This window comes from Mobula birostris, chromosome 26, assembly GCF_030028105.1.
Source record: "Mobula birostris isolate sMobBir1 chromosome 26, sMobBir1.hap1, whole genome shotgun sequence".
In the NCBI taxonomy this organism is placed as follows: domain Eukaryota; kingdom Metazoa; phylum Chordata; class Chondrichthyes; order Myliobatiformes; family Myliobatidae; genus Mobula; species Mobula birostris.
The window spans coordinates 42,037,488-42,054,950 of NC_092395.1; the positions used below are offsets into that span (position 1 = coordinate 42,037,488).

The 17,463-nt window shown below is 39.1% G+C and overlaps 1 protein-coding gene across 3 annotated transcripts in view; it reads right to left on the reverse strand.

The window, feature by feature from the left end:
- kdm4b (lysine (K)-specific demethylase 4B) overlaps positions 1-17,463 on the reverse strand; it is a 550,987-nt gene that overhangs the window by 116,461 nt on the left and 417,063 nt on the right. For all 3 annotated transcript variants that reach the window (XM_072244640.1, XM_072244641.1, XM_072244642.1), the window contains one exon: positions 4,308-4,524. In XM_072244640.1, coding sequence (XP_072100741.1) covers positions 4,308-4,524 — 217 coding nt within the window. The remainder of the gene's footprint in view (positions 1-4,307; positions 4,525-17,463) is intronic.

Consider the following 17,463-nt stretch of genomic DNA (forward strand, 5'->3'; position numbering starts at 1 on the left):
CATCTAAAATTGCTGCAGTAAGTAGACAAAAAGTGTGATAGAACACCGAAGTACATAAAGCAGGCAGCCATTGAAATACAGCTAAAAAAATGTGCATGCTAGCAATTCTATATGCTCTACAAACCTATTAGGTGCAAATAACACACAGGTGTTGCATAAGATAATGGTGGACTGGAATATTATGGGATTGATCATTGATAGAACGTACACAGCACACATTGTGCAAGGACAACTTGCTCTTCTTTAGCTTTCCCATTTATCACATTCCATAAGAAATATGATGCTTGCTGGTTAATTTGTCATTAATTATTCCTAGCTCTGCAACAGATAATAAACAGTTAAACAACACGTGAGAGGATGCAGATAAAGTAGAAACTGCCCAAATTTCCAATGAGTAAATCAAATCCAATCTATCTAATTACTCCTCAAGCAATTCATTTTCAATCATCACCAAATGTTGTGTATGTTAACTACCACTCTTCATTGCCTGACTGAATATTGTCCAGGTTCGAATGCATGTTTGTTGGCTGCTTCATTTGTTGAGGAGTTCCAAATGGAATTGAGCAAGATCCTCAGTTTTCACCTTAGGATGGAAGGAAGATTTTTGTTGAAGCAGCTAAGGAGTGTTAGACCAAGGACAGTATTCTGTAGCAATAACCTACAGTTGGGATAACTGATCAACAACAGCTTGGCCAAGGACATTTCTCTGTAGTGACATTCTGGAATTTGGGAAGATCAATCTCAAACAATCATAACTATCTTGTTCTAATTATTGACAAGGCCATTGTCAGGCATTTTGTGGCATTAGATGCTCGTCAGTAAGAGTGAACGTAACTACCTATGTTTGATAACTAATAGAATAAGACCAAGTCAACATGGATTGAAAAAGGAAAATCATGTTTCACAAACTTATTTTGATTTTTCCAATGTGGAGATAGATTGGGAAATGTAGGTGCACAAAGAGATCTGGTTTTCCTTGTACACCAGTTACTAAAAGTAAACATTCGGGTTCAGTAAGCTGTTAGACAAATTATATGTTGGCCTTCACGGTCACCTTCAATAGGAACAAGGATGTCTTTCAATAATGATACAGGACCTTGGTGAGAGGATATCTGAAGAATTATGTTGTGTTTTTAGTCTCCTTATCCAAAGAATTGATAAGTGCAATGACAGTTCACCAGATTGATTACTAGGATTATATGTGAGGAGAAACTGGGTCACCTTGGTCTGTATTCACTTGTTTCAAAAACTGAGAGGAGATATCATTGAAACACACAATTAACAGGCTGGAAGCAGGGTGGATATTTCCCACCTGCAGGTTCTAGAACCCATGTCACAGTCTCAGGACAGGAGCAGGACATTTATTATTAAATGAGGAGAAATTTTTTCACTGGAATGCAGTGAACCTTCGGAACTCTGAAACAGGGAACTGTGGAGAGAAAGACACTAAATATATTAATGAGAAAATAGATTTTTACATACAAAAGTCATCAAGGGAATGATTACAGAGAGCAGGAATATGATATTGAAATAAAGGGTTCTACTAATTTATTCTCATCTTAGTGATAGTGATGATAGATGAGCTGGCTCAGCACACAGAATGGCCTTCATCTGATCTCATTTTTCTAATATGCAAAGAGCAACTCACCTCCTGAAATCTCAAGCCCTTTTATTATACTTGTGCCACATTAGTAGCATGAGGGAATACTCTCTACCTGTTTAAATGAGTTCAATACCAACAATACTCAAAACATTCAAAGTCATCTAAATCAAAACAGTACCATCCACCACTAAACATTTATTCCTGACACCAGCAGCACATGGTGGCTACAGTTTGTAGCATCTACAAAATCTATCATAGTTACTTGCCTAAGCTATTCCAACAAGGTCCTCCCAACTCATGACTTCCATCACCAAACTGGGCAAGGCAAGGCACAAGGTACAAAAGACCACAAAATTCACACTCCCCTCCAAGTGACATACCACACAAAAATACGTCATTGATTCTTGATTTTTACTGGCTGTCAATTTTTGAACTCCCTACTCAACAGCAAACTGGAAATGCATGGAACAGAGGAACTGCAGCAATTCAAGATGGTGGTTGACTACCTCATTTAATTAGGAATACATTGCTAAGGTTTACCACATTCCAAATAATGAATAAATACAAAAAAAAAGACACTCCAAATAATGAAAATATACAAAAAAAGATTTCAATAATCTGGAAATAAAAGTTTGTTTAAAAATTGATATGTGGGTATATTTTATTTTCATAGATATTCAATATCAATCTCTTCTACATTCTATAACTTTTAAAATCTATGAAACATTCAATTTATGAAGAACAGCTGATGAGTTGTCAACATGAGATGTATATTTGGAAACCAGAAATTCCGTAGTAAGGACTCTAGTGTTTTGGAAAATGTAGAAAGAAATTGGTAACCATTTCCGATGGGAAATAATCACCATAGTCGCTTAAAAAGCCTGTCAATGTACACAAGACCCTTAAAGCGTTGAATTAATGGGTGAATATGAAAAAGGAGATGTTAGCAAATTAAATAGATAAACATCATCTGCCCATGGAAAAGGTTTGACTGGAATAATGAGGAATGCTGCCAATCAACACTTCAAAGAGCAGAATCTCAAATTTTCTATGAATGATTAGTGGTCAGTGTCACAGTAAAGCAAGAAGCCACAGAAGTCTAAGATGATAGCTCAACATGATTCTTCAATACTATTGTATCCAAAAGTTTTAATAAAATCTGATAACATAGAATACTACTGAGCTTAGTCTGGCTCACACACTATCTAATTAGCTTTATTTCTTCTACTATTATGTATTTATTTATTTACACACAAAGCCCTGTAAATCTTTCCTCTTAGTACAGTACTTCTAATTCCCTTTTGACAGTTACCACAGAACCTACCTCTATTACCTTTTCAGTTACAAAATCACAGATTAGTAACTCCGCTTCATGAATTATCTTAAATCTGTGGGACTGGATCTCTTACTACTGGAAACAATATTTAAAAAATAAAAACCTTTCATAATTTTGAACACTTATGAAACCTCTCAACAGGTTCTGCACTAAGGAAAGAAATTTGAATTCTTCAATCTCTCCTTATACTGAAATCCCTAGTATACATGGGACCAGAGTGCCAAAGAATATAAAAGACAAGAAATTAAGGTATAAAACTAAGGAAAGCAGAAACTCTGTAGAATGTGATGCACTGTGCAATTTGCTGTTTTGGAAATTTAGGTACAAATTAGTAATTGACGAGTAAAGTAGAAATCAGACAGGAATTGATCACCGTAATTACAAATAAAAACTGGCAGATTGTGGTGAAATGTAACAACATACGTTTTGGACTCCAGCTTATATAGGCCAAAACATTTCCAAATGGCAAGATTAGAAATTGTAGAGGATCATTGATACTTAGATGCTTGGGCACAGAAACACCGAAGGCTAGTGCATGGTAAACAAAAGGTTAGAAAGGCTAATGGAACACTAACTTTATCTGAAGCAAATTGCATTATAAGTGAAATTTGTGCTTCAGCTTTATCAGGACATGGTTAGAACCCACATCAACCGCATCCAATCTGGCATAATGAATTAGAAAGGGTGGAGTACAGATCTACTAGAATGATGAATGATGCTTGGACTGAAATAATCAAATTATGAGACAGAATTCATAATCAAACATTGTAGTCCCACTTTTTTTAATTCCTAGCACACAAACTGGTAATCAAATTATTAATAACTCATAGGGTAAGTGTAGCAAAATCATGTCCAGGAGAGCAAGGCAGGACAGTCTGAGAAGATCAGGATAATGTCAGGAAACAATTCTTTACACCAGGGTAGAGATCTGTTCTTGTTGCTCCAAAAAGTTATTCAGTCAATTGAAAATTTCAAAACTGAGTTGGACAAAATGTTCTTAGGAAGCACTCAACATGGAGCAAAAGTACAACCTTGATCTAATTAAATACTGTAGGCACAAAAGGTGGTGTAGCTTTCCTCTATCCCTATAGCTCTACCCCGATATTATCCTGTACTGCCTTCACAATCCTGACTTCCTACATGCTGTGGGAAGTGAGACCTAATAAAATTAAATACCAACTCTAAATGAAGTCTGCTTGAATGATGCTTCATTGCTCTGTTTACACTTTTCAATTCAAAATGTTGACATTCAAACAGAATTTTCATTTGTAAGACATTTGTCATTATTACATGGATTAACACAAAATGGAAAGCTTTCAGGACTTTTACACTTGAAAGTTATGTTTGCTGGGTAAATGAGATACTTACTAGCATGAACCTGTAGACAGCATTTTGCACAGGAAATGAGCAAGCTGGTCCCATCTTCACCAATGTACGAGTTTGTAGGTAAAGGCTCTGTGTTTTCTCCACCTGATGTAAAACACATTTCGGGGATGATTGGTTTTGTCTTTTGTCCAACCTTGGCCACCATCGAGCTGGAGCTTCCTTCGGCTATGGAAATGCCCTGAGAATTTTCTCTTTCAGGCTTTAGAAACAAAGATATAATTTAAGTATCAAAAGAAGAACTTACAATATAACTTTGCAACTATAATCTCATGCAATTTAAAATCTACTTGGTCATGGGGAAAACATTCAGTAAGTGAGCTCTGACGCCAAGAGAACAGAATAAATTATCCACATCCTGCGTTGGTGCTCACAGGGGAGTCTGTTAACTTGTCAGGCAGAAACAGGTAAAAGTGAAAAGTCGCCCAAAGATAAAATACAGACACTACAATTCATCCACCAGCTGAATTGACCTATTCTATTCACAAGTGACAACAAAAAGAACAGAAGGTCTATGGACAACGTACAGCCAACCAATCTTAAAACACAGGCTGAGTACCACTTATCCAAAATTCCAAAATCCGAATTTTTTTTGGAACTCCGACATAGCATCATAAATGGAAAATTCCACAAGACGCTGGAAGGTTCCCAAGTAATGCACAGGTCTCTGTGCACCACAGACACTTCTAAGAAGCGATCTCACATATGTAATGAACACAAGTTGATTGCTGATTGCTTTTATACTTTAGATAAAACCTAATACAAAGTAAAATGCAAACATAGTGTACTGCAACCTTTTAATCAAAACACAGCAAGGTAGGTGGGAGATTGAAAGCCTGCCATTGCTTATTGTTGTGTTGTTCAACGGCTGATTCAGGTATTCTCTCAATGCTGCTTTGGTTACCCTGAACATGTTATATTTCCATTATATTAATGGCATGTAATAATTTTTTTACTGTTAACTACATGTGTGTGATAAACAAGTGTAAGACAAAGACTGCTTACTGGTAGCACATAAACTCAGATTCAGAAATGATAACCATCCCAAACTATCACATTATATCACAAAACCCCCAAGAAATCCAAAATCCAAAACACTTCTGGACCCAAGCATTTTGGATAAGGGATACTCAATCTGTATTACGCATTCAGATTTCGTCACTTTTTGCTCTGGGTTTGTCCCGTTGTCCATTCTCTTTACCACTTACATTTTCAGACTCTTTTAAGCACCGACTACTTATGCTCTCTTAAAAAGGTACAATAAATTTACCAGTAATACTTGTGCAACTATCTAATTTCTCTGAAATATCCAAGACCTCAGCTCGTAAACCAGGAAGCTCAGTAGCCATTAAGTATTGAATTCTTGGCGATAAGCTCGTTCCAGATTAAATGTTAAATTAAGTCTTCTTTGCCCTTGCATGTACACTAAAGATTCCATTTTTTATATTACCTTCATTGTGCCATGGAATATAAACATATCTGGTAGGATCAGAATTGTTGCCCTTCCCCTAAGTGTCCTTGATCTGGATGACTAGCTCAGACATTTTACAAAGCAGTTAAGAGTCAAGTACATCTGAAAGCTTGAAATCACATTAAGTTTGGCAGAGCAAAGCTGGCAAGTGTCTTTCTTTAAAGGACAATTTGTTGACACTAGCTTTTTAATTCCAACCCAGTTCCTGCAGTGGACTTTAATAATCATGACGGATGAAAGTAAGCATATTGCTAGGAGGAATATGGAGATTGCTTAACATTTATCCATCTACCAATATTACTAAAATATAAATTTATTCATCTCATAACTGTATGTAATGTTGCAACTGACACTCATCTGCACAACTCCAAACACCAATTGGACAGTAACTTGTTCTGAGAAATATGAGGAGTATTTCAATAATATGCCATGGAATTCAAAGTATTTTGTCAAAAAGGATGCCATTGAAATAATCTGGAATTATGGATTGTTTGTGCCTATATTGAAAAAGTACTCAGAAATAAAAACAGGCTGCAAACATATAAAGTAGAATAGAAATTTGAAAGTGTTAGCAAGTGCATTAGAAACACTTTGAAAATGGAATTCTCATAGCCTACACTTACAGGATCAATTCCAGTGCAACTAATGACGGATAATCCATGTTTGAAAATAACGGTGTTGTGCCGAGCAAAGCAAAATATAGTAAAAACAAAGAGGAGACGCACCATGTCACGCTGTTCAGCATGAAATGTGTGTGCTCTCTTTATAGGTGTAACTAATGCTGAAGTGTAACAAACCAGCTTGTGCATGTGGTGAAGTTTAAAGGCTAGCAACTCAGTGCTAAGTATGTACTCATGCCACCATAAATGACAGGTAACAATTCTGAAGAAAGATCTCAGAATGGTCAGTCCGTAACATAAATTCATCTATACAGCATTGTTGTCACTTTAAAATAATAAATATTTTGAACTGGTGCTTTTACAGAAAAGGGGTAAGATGATGATCATGGGTCCAAGATCCAGTGACCCAGTTTTGATTCTGACCTCTAATACCACACATGTAGAGTTTGCCCTGTGAATTCACAGGCACCCCTGCCCCGCTCAGCTGCTCTAGTTTGGGTGTTGGTAGGCCACTGCTCCTGGTGTGCAAGTGATCAAGAGATTAAAGAATCTGGGAATCTGGGATGTTGATGGGAATGGGGGGAGGGGAAGAATAAAATTAAAATAGTGTAAATTGGTACTTGATGGTCAGTGTTGATTTGGTGGGCGGAAGGCCTGCTTGCATGTTATACAATCACAACTCTCAAAAAGGTAAGCAGACCATATTGAATTTTAACTCCAGAATAAGTGCAGAGGCGATGAAGTATTTTGATGCATTACTGCTCAAGTCCTTGAGGAGAACAACATCAAGTGAGGAAATCACCACTGAAGTGTGGCTTCAGTGTTCACTCAGAACTCCTCCATTAGGTAACACGTAGAAATATTTTTACAGATCAGCATGGAGTTGCTGGCAATGCAGTTTGCTTGGTTTTAAACTATAATGGTTTAAACTACAGACCATCTGTTGACCAATCATGCCCTGGTTCCATTCACTGGTTAGATTAAAACAGAATAACTGGAATTTTCAATGTAGTAAATGTATTCTTTCAAAACTGCTTCTCGCATTTCCAGTAAGGTTTTATCACGCCAACATTATACGAAAACATTTAAGGTTCATTTTCAATTACTTGAAGATATCAAACTCTCTGTGTCTTCTAGTTTAATATAGAACAGAATTCAATTCAAAATCAATCTCACTTTAATCAAAAGTTTGCTCCAGATGTAACATTGGCATATTATTTTGTTTTCCATCAATTTTAGAAAGAACTAGTGTTTTGATATTTCTACCTGAATTTATTAGTAAAAGAATAGCAGCCAAAAATTCAAGCAAATAAATAAATCAATGTTGAAATCGACCCTCGCTTTGACCGCGAGAACAAGGAGGTCACCCTCAAAGCAGATCTCCCACCTGGTGAACTACCTCTCTCACCTTCCACCTCCGATGTTTACGCCACCCTGAGCAGGGTGGATACACGGAAGGCAGCTGGTCCGGATGGAATACCTGGCTGTGTGCTCAGAGTCTGTGCAGGGCAGTTGGCCAGGGTCTTCACGGACATTTTTAATCTGCCCCTGGCCCAGGCTGTTGTCCCCACAAGCTTCAAGGTTGCCACCATCATGCCAGTGCCGAAGCATTCCACTGCCACGGGCCTGAATGACTTCCGTCCAGTTGCACTCACCTCCATCATTGCAAAGTGCTTTGAGAGACTTGTTCCATCACATCTGAAATCCTGTCTGCCCTGTACCCTGGACCCCCATCAATTTGCCTATCGTACCAACAGGTCAACAGAGGATGCCATCTCCACGGCACTTCACTCTGCCCTGACCCACCTGGACAGCCCCAACTCTTACGTCAGAATGCTGTTCATTGACTTTAGTTCGGCATTCAATACTGTGATCCCCTCCAAGCTGATCACCAAACTTCGCCAGCTTGGAATCAGCGTATCCCTCTGTAACTGGACCTTGGACTTTCTAACAGACACCAGTTAAGTTAGACAACCTCTCCTCCTCCACTCTCACCCTGAACACCGGCGTGCCTCAAGGCTGTGTGCTGAGCCCTCTTCTGTACTCCCTTTTCACCTATGACTGCATTCCTGTACATGGTTCTAACTCCATAATCAAGTTCGCAGACAACACCACTGTGGTTGGTCTGATCAGAGGGGATGACAAGAAGGCCCACAGGGACGAGGTTCAGCACCTGGCTGTGTGGTGTGCTGATAACAATCTGGCCCTCAACACCCAGAAGACCAAGGAGATCATTGTGGACTTCAGGCATGTTAGGAGCCACACTCACGTCCCCATCTACATCAATGGAACTGTAGTAGAGTGTGTATCAAGCTTCAGGTTCCTTGGTGTCCACAATTCCGGGATCTCACCTGGTCCCTGAACTCCTCCATCCCGATCAAAAAGGCGCAATAGTGCCTTTATTTCCTGCGGAGCATGAAGGAAGCTCACCTCTGTCCCAGGATACTGACGGACTTTTACCGCTGTACCATTGAGAGCATACTCACCAACTGCATCCCAGTGTGGTATGGCAATTGACCTGTATCGGACCGCAAAGCACTCCAGCATGTGGTGAAAACTGCCCAGCGGATTACCGGACCCAATTGCCCACCATTGAGAACATCTACCATAAACGCTGCCTGGGCAGGGCGCAAAGCATTATCAGGGATGCATCTCACCCTAACCATGGACTTCTTACTCTCCTCCCATCCGGTAGGTGCTACAGGAGCCTCCGCTCCCACACCAGCAGGCACAGGAAGAGCTTCTTCCCTGAGGCTGTGACACTGCTGAACCTCACATCACAGCCCTAAGCAGTACTGCATCCGTATTGTACTGTCTCAGTACTTTTATATTTGTGTGCTGTAGCACTTTTTTATTCACAGTTATTTTGTAAATAACACTATTCTTTGCATTTCTGGTCAGATGCTAAATGCATTTCATTGGCTTTGTATCTGTACTCAGCGCAATGACAATAAAGTTGAATCTAATCTAACCTAAAAGGAAAACTTATTATATTTTACCCACATTTGAACAAATTTTTCCTTTTGAAATCCACCACCTCTTAAGATACATCTCCTCCACGACATACTGTCTTCCACCCTGTGCTCACGAGCAAGAGTTTGTTTGAGTAATCAGAATTCTCAGAATACAATAGAAAAACAACATGAGTAAGTCCTCATTAGGGGAACAGAGATAGAAAGGGTCAGTTGCTTAAAATTTCTTGGTGTTAACATATCAGAGGGTGTGCCCTAGGACCAGGACAGACGTGTCATCACAAAGAAAGCACAACAGTGCCTCTGCTTTCTGAGAAGTTTGCATAGATTTGGCATGTCACCAAAAACTTTAACGACCTTATATAGATGCACAGTGGAAAGTATCCTAACTGATTGCATCATGATCTGGTATGGAAGCACTGATGTCCAGGAATAGAAAAGACTACAGAAAGTGGTAGATACAGCCCAATCCATCACAAGCAAAGCCCTCCCCACCCTCATGAGTATGTTTACATGAACCGCTGCCACAAGAAAGCAGCATCTGTCAAAGATCCCCATCATCTGGGTCACGCTCTTCTCTTTACTGCCATTGGGCAGGAGGTACAGAAGCCTTAGGTCCCACACCACCAGGTTCAGGAATCGTTATCACCCTACAATCATTAGTCTTCTGAAACGGCGTGAATGATTTCATTCACCACTACTCTCAACTGACCTACAGACTCACTTTCAAGGATTCTTAAACTCATACTCTCAGTATTATTTTTAACGGCAAAGTTTGACTTCTTTTGCACATTGGTTGTTTGTCAGTCTTTATTTATGCAATAAAATGAATCTATATGGAAACATATAGGTACTTTGATGATAAATTTACTTTGAACTTGGACTTTGAACAACTTTTATAATGTTTCATTGATGTAGAAGTTCTTTTTGAAAATGTTCTGTTGATACATTAGAAATTAAGAGGAGAGATTAAAAGAGATGGTAATTAGACGTTTCAAGGGAGAATTTCAAAGGTAAGAATTCTAGTGCATGGAACATACCCAACTAAAAACACTACCAGCAGTGGTGAGTCAAAGGCAATAAGTTCAAAGACAACCCTGAGATTCATTTTTCTGCAGGCATACTCAATCCAATAACCATAATAGAATTAATGAAACACCACACCTACAGGGCAGACAACCAGTGTGCAAAAGATGATAAACAATAATAATAATATAAATAAATAAGCAATAAATATCAAGAACATAAGATGAAGAGTGCTTGAAAGCGAGTCCATAGGTTGTGGGAACAGTTCATTGATGGGGCAAGTGAAGTTCAGTGAAGTTAACCCTTTTGGCTCAAGAAACTGATGGTTGGGGTGTAATAACCGTTCCTGAACCTGGTGGTGTGAGTCCTGAGACTCCGGAACTCTCTTCCTGATGGCAGCAGTGAGAAGAGAGCACATCCTGGGTCATGGGAGTACCTGATGATGGATGCTGCTTTCCAGCTACAACGTTTCTTGTAGGTGTGCTCAAGGTGGGGAGGGTTTTTACCCGTGATAGACTGGGACGTAACCACTACTTTTTGTAGGATTTTCTATTCAGGAGCATTGGTGTTTCTATACCAGACTTTGATGCAGCCACCACACATCTATAGAAGTTTGTCAAAGTTTGAGATGTTATGCCAAATCTTTAAAAACTTCTAAGGAAGTAGAGGTGCTGCCACACTTTCTTCATAATTGTACTTGTGTGCTGGGACTAGGACAGGTCCTCTGAAATGATAACACCAAGGAATTTAAGATTGCTGACCCTCTCCACCACTGATCTCCTGATGAGGACTAGCTCATGGACCTCCAGATTCCTCCTCCTGAAGTCAATAATCAACTCCTTGGTCTTGCTGACATTAAGAGGTTGTTGTGGCATCACTCAATCTAGATTTTCAATCTTCCTCCTATACACTGATTTGTCACCACCTGAGACCTGGCCAATGATAGTGGTGTCGTCTGCAAACTTAAATATTTAAATATGTGAAGTGAGTGGAGCGGGGAGCTAAGCACAAGCCTTGTGGTGCACCTGTGCTGATGGAAATTGACAAGGAGACATTGTCATAATCTGAACTGACTAAGGTCTCCAAGTGAGGAAATCGATGATCCAATTGCACAAGGAGGTATTGAGGCCAAGGCCTTGAAGCTTACTAATTAATCTTGAGGGGATGATAATAATTGAATGTCAAGCTGTAGTCGATGGCATCTCTGCTGTCCAGCTGTTCCAGGGTTGAGTGAAGTCCAATAAAATGGCTTCTGCTGTGGAAATGCTGTGCTGATAGGCAAATTGGAGCAGATCCAAATTGCTTCTCAGGCTGGAGTTGATATGCTTCCTCACCAACCTTTCAAAACACTTCAGCACTGTGGATGTAAGTGCTACTGGACAATAGTCATTGAGGCAGGCTACCACTCAGGCACCGGTATAATTGAAGCCTGTTTGAAGCAAGTAGGTGCCTCAGTACCCAAGCATGAGGTTAAAGATCTTACTGAGCAATCCAGCCAGCCAATTGATCAGCACAGGTCTTTAGTACCTAGCCAGGTATCCTATCTGAGCCAGATGCTTTCTGTGAGTTCACCTTCCTGAAGGATGTTAGCACGACAGCCTCAGAGACACAAATCACAGCATCATCAGGGGCTGTGGGAGTTCGTGATTGTCCCTCAATGTTTTGACAGTTAACATGAGCATAGAAAGCATTGAGCTCATCTGGAAGTGAAGCCCTGTTGTCACCTATATCCTTGATTTCATTTTGTATAGCATTCAAGCCCTGCCACAATGGTTGACTATCTTTCATGGATGGCTTTCTGGAGACTGTACCCAGACCTCTTGTAACCTTCTTGGTGTCAGATTTGAATGTCTTTGATTTAGCCCTCAGAAGACTGCAGATCTCATGGTTCTTCAGGGCTTCTGTTTGGGGAAGACTGAATGATTTTGCGGGGACACACAGATCTATGACTGTCTTTATAAAGTCTGTGACAACTATGGTGTATTGATAAAGATCCACAGATGAATATTCAATATGGCCCAGTCCATCGACTCAAAGCAATCCGGTAGCAGCTTCTCTACTTCCAACAATCACCTCTTTCTCATTTCCCTTTGATACACCAATCTTGCCATAAGGTCCTCAGTTTTTTCCTCCAGCACTGCATATTTGCCAACAAGATGCTGGGTAGAGGTGGTCTCATTCTTCTGTATTTCAACTTGGCTTGGAGTCCCGCCCTTCTGCTTTGCTTCTGCCCACAGTGACAAACCTTCATCCGCTTAACTTGCTTGCTTGAGAGTTAAGTCCTTCAGAAGATTGTTAAGTCTGCAGTTCATTAAGTTGATTTAAAGGTACATTGTTTAAAGGGAAATTACATGTTGCACTTGCAGTAAATGTAATTCAAAACAGGTATATTTAGAGGTGTTGTACGTAGCTGGCAGAACATTACTGTGGTTCACCAGTGCCACCTTGCAACTCAAACAAGAAAATGGTGGTCTAAGTTCTTGACAAGTGAGACGAGCTAAACAAAGTCACACAATTGTGCTCAGTACTGTCCTGGGTGAAGGGACCAATATGTTTATGGCACATCTTCCCTTAGCAGCTACAAGAAATCATCTACTTCCTCCATTATCTACAGTACAAGCCACAGTCAGGCTCACTTATGGATTCCTGTGATTAATACATCAGTCACAGTCTGGTTCCATGAGACCATGTGGTTGTGGAAAGGATACTCCCAGCTCTCAGGAGGGTGTGCAAAGTTTCTTCAGACCTTGCTTTGTTTTCTCATTGTCTTAGAGCATGGGTCTTCCTTTGCACTATGGGCAGTCCTTCAGTTGGCCATGAACACAAATTTTGAAAGGCAATCTTCAGGGATATGCTTCAACTGTCCTAGTCAGCAATAGCACCAAGCATCTGGTATAGTCTACAACAGTTCTCTCAAGGACATCTTTTATGATGATTTATTGACCTCAAATGACTCACAGCACTTTTAAGATATTGAAATGAAGAAGGTACTCAAACCTTTACCCTACAACAAGGATTGTGCAAGAGCTGAGTCAAAGTGGAGCCTCTGTTTCTGAAGCCACACTGGATCTAACTTGCTAGTTAGAACAAGAGTAACTGGGTGAACACACAGACCTTTAGCATTAAATATTACAGAAAAGGGAGAAATAAACATAAAACAGAATGGCAAATCTAAGATGCTGGGAGGCACTGATCTGATGCAGGTCATTGAAAGGGTGAACTGAACTAAATTCAACGGATAATTCAGAAAGCTTAGTTATTCCTATTTTCCTCCGACAGGAGAGAGCATTCAGTCCACCAAGTCTTTCCCATTCACCTATCTATTTTCCTGTAAGCTATTTGCTCTTAGATGCCCACTTACTCTCTACTGAATCTCTACCACCTGCCTATTCAGTCATTGAGTCTTATAGCATGGAAACACGCCTTTTGGCCCAGCTCATCCATGCTGACCTAGTTGTTTATCTGAGATAATCCCATTTGTCAGAGTTTGGTCCATATTCCGAAACCTTTCCTTTCCATGTACTTGTCGAAATGCCTTTTAAACATCATAATTATACCTATCTTTATCACTTTCTCTGGCAGCATAACCCACATAGAACTCTTTGTGTCAAATGCTGCACCTCAGTTTCCCTTTAAATCTTTCCCATCTCACTTCAACCTTCCCTACTCAGGGAACAAGACTGTGACCATTCACTTTATTGATATCCCTCATGAATTTATATACCTATACAAGATGACCCGCTCAGCCTCCTACACTCCAGGGGGAAAAAATGCCAATCCAGACTCTGTGTAACTCAAGCCCTCCAGTCCTGATACCAACCTTATGATTCTGCTCTGTACCATTTCTAATTTAATGATCTGCTTCCTATTCTTGGGCGACCACAACTCCATACAATATTCCAACTATGGCCTCACCAATGTCTTGCACATTTGCAACATAATATCTCAATGTTGTGCTCAATATACATAACTGGGGTTAATTGTACCTGGTGACCAATCAGGATGACTTTGGGATGTCGCTGGGAGCCAGGGCTCCCAGAAAAAAACCCACAGAGTAAAGGGGAAATGATCAAAATCCACACAAGCAGCACTGGAGGTCAGAATCAAACCAAGATTAATGGAGCTTTGAGGCACCAGTAACAACAGCTGCAATTGTAAATGAGCTAAGCTTTACAGAATGGAATATGTGATGTCAGCCACGATAACATCACAAACCTAGTCATTGCCGTATACAAGGACAATGGAACCAAGTTGAAAATGGGTGAGGAGTTTAGAGCTAAAATTACCTCCTGACCTATAAATTTACCACAAAGCCTTACCCTGCCACTCATTGATACCACAATAAGCATCCTCAAAACATGGGCCTAAAAGCAGAAAAGGCTTTAAATTAATGTTCACTAGTTTCAAAACAACACTCACTAACACAGATAATTTATTCAAATTATGTAAAAGTAATGCAGAGCCAATTTGCCACCACATTCTGCAAAAACATTCTTATTTGAAAAGTGGGCAACCAAGAGAAGCTTTTAAAGACTATATTAGTATTAAGTGCTTCCCTGCACTTTTTTCATAATTTCAACTGTTTGTGTTCATTCTGATTATACAGAAATGGTTTCAATAATACCTCCAACCCAGTTCACCCAATGATTGAATGGAGCACTTCTTACGAAAGTTTTTGTTTATTTCTGAGTATCTGCAGATTAAGTAGGATGTAAATATTTATTGAAGATATAAAATTAATAGGACTAAAAGCCAATAAATCCCAGGATATGTTTTCAAAAAGGGTGGCTTTGGACGTGTGAGATGGACACTTTGTCATTTTTTTTTTAAATGCACAAATGATAATATAGTCACACAAATCATAATATATTCACACAAATCAGAACATAGCAGATGCAAATCCAGTATTGAAAAAAGGAGGGACAGAAAACAACAAAGCAGTTAGCCTGATATTAGATGGCAAGATTCTGGAATTTATTCAAGAAGTGGGAGTATTTTAAAAATAACAGAATTGGCAGTTAAAATAGATTTATAAAGGGGAAATTATCTTTGATAAATCTTAAGAAATTATTAGGTTGTAAATAGCAGAGTAGAGAAGTGTGGCCCAGTGGACTTAATATATTTGGAATGGTAGTGGGCCTTGAGTAAAGAAACTCAGAAGCACCTTAAAGTTATTAAACAAAATTAAAGCATGCAGGATTGGGGGTAATATATTGGTGCAGACTGAGAACTGGTCAACCAATAGAAAAGAGAGTAGAAATATATGGGTCAATTCCGGTCTAAAGTGTTGTGACTAATGCAAAGCAACAGGGATCAGTGCTAAAGCCCCAGCTGCACAATACCATATCAATAAATCAGATGAAACAATCAATTCTAACATAATGAAGTTTGCTTATAAAACATGGTGCTAGTATGGGTTGTAAAGAGATAGCTTCAGGGAGATATAATCAGGCAATATGAATTGGGCAAGAATATGACAAATGGAATAAAATGAGAAAACATTTGATATCATGCACTTCAGTAATAAAAGTAGGAAATTTAAGTGCTTTTTTGAAATGGTGAGAGATTTGAAATATTATTGTAACTAAATCACTGAAAATTAAGGTGCAGGTACAGCAATCGATTAGGAAAGTATAGTAATGGTGGCTTTTACTTCTTAGGCTGAACGATACAGGGTCCACTTGAAGCAAGGTTTTCACCTAAATATTGGTAATTCTTCCCCCGTCCCCTCACGGGTCTGGTTCAAACCCTCTGAGTATCTGCAGTCTCTTACATCTCCTGGATCTCTAATCTCAATAGTTGAAGAATGAGAGGCTATCTCAATGAAACAAAAAATCTTTAGGGGCTTTAAAGGTTAAATGAAGGAATGTTGTTCCTTGCTGATGTATCAATAACCAGGGATCAGAGTCTTATTCTTTCTTAAAGCTATTCAGTACTGATTTTTTTTCACCTAAGTATAGAGAATCTTGGTATACTCTAACCAAAAGAACTGTTGCAGAGTATATTCAAGGCAAACTCAGAGTCTTGGAAATTGAGGGATATTGAGTTAGTGCAACAAAGTGGCAATGAGGTACAGATTAGTCATAAATGGCTCACTCCTATTTCTTAAACTATGTTCTCTCTCATATTATGACAAAAATTTATTAGGGTATTGATGACAAATGCTGCAGAGTGCTGTGACTAGGATTAACTAATGCATTGATACCAAAGCAATAATTTACAAGCAAATTGAATTATAGCCAAATACTTCACAAGTAAAAAGAGAAAAATTGCAAGGGTGAGAAATTAATGGGTTTGCCAGCATCTAAAAAGAATGACAAGAGCCTTTTTTTTGAGGGTAGGCAGTTCATCAAACCAATGATGTAGTCACAGCATTTTCTACGTAATTGATCACCTTAATACAATGCTCTGACAGAGCTATTAAACCTCGTATAGAAAACTCATTTGAAATTCTTTAAATTAAAAAATAAAATGTCCAATTATACTGTTGGATATTTTTGAACTGTTCATTTTGGTTAAGAAACAATCATACATCCAAGCATTACCACTAGTTTATTTATTGAGATACAGCACAGAACAGGCCTCACTACCCAACTTACAATTTAACCCTAGCCTAATCACAGGACAATTTAAAATGACCAATTAACCCACTAATTGGTACATTTTGGACTGTGGGAGGAAACAGGAGCACCAGGAGAAAACTCACACATTCCACAGGGAGTAAGTACAGGCTCCTTACTGATGACGTTGGAATTGGAATTGAACTTCGAACTCCGACATCTCGAGCAGTAATAGCATTACACTTGACACTATGCTACCTTTAGTAATTGTTTAAATATATTGTAAATTATTGATGACTTGTACTTTGTGGAAATCAGAACCAACTGTTTCTGAAGGAATAAGGAAGCAAAACCAGAAATCTCATAACTCACAAGATCAAATCTCTTTTCCTCCTCATTGAGGCATTAGGTTGTCCAAAACAAGCAATGTGGATGAGGCTGGAACAAAGGGCATGTTTATTAGGCTGGTGACTGGCTAAAGCTTTGTTCTTT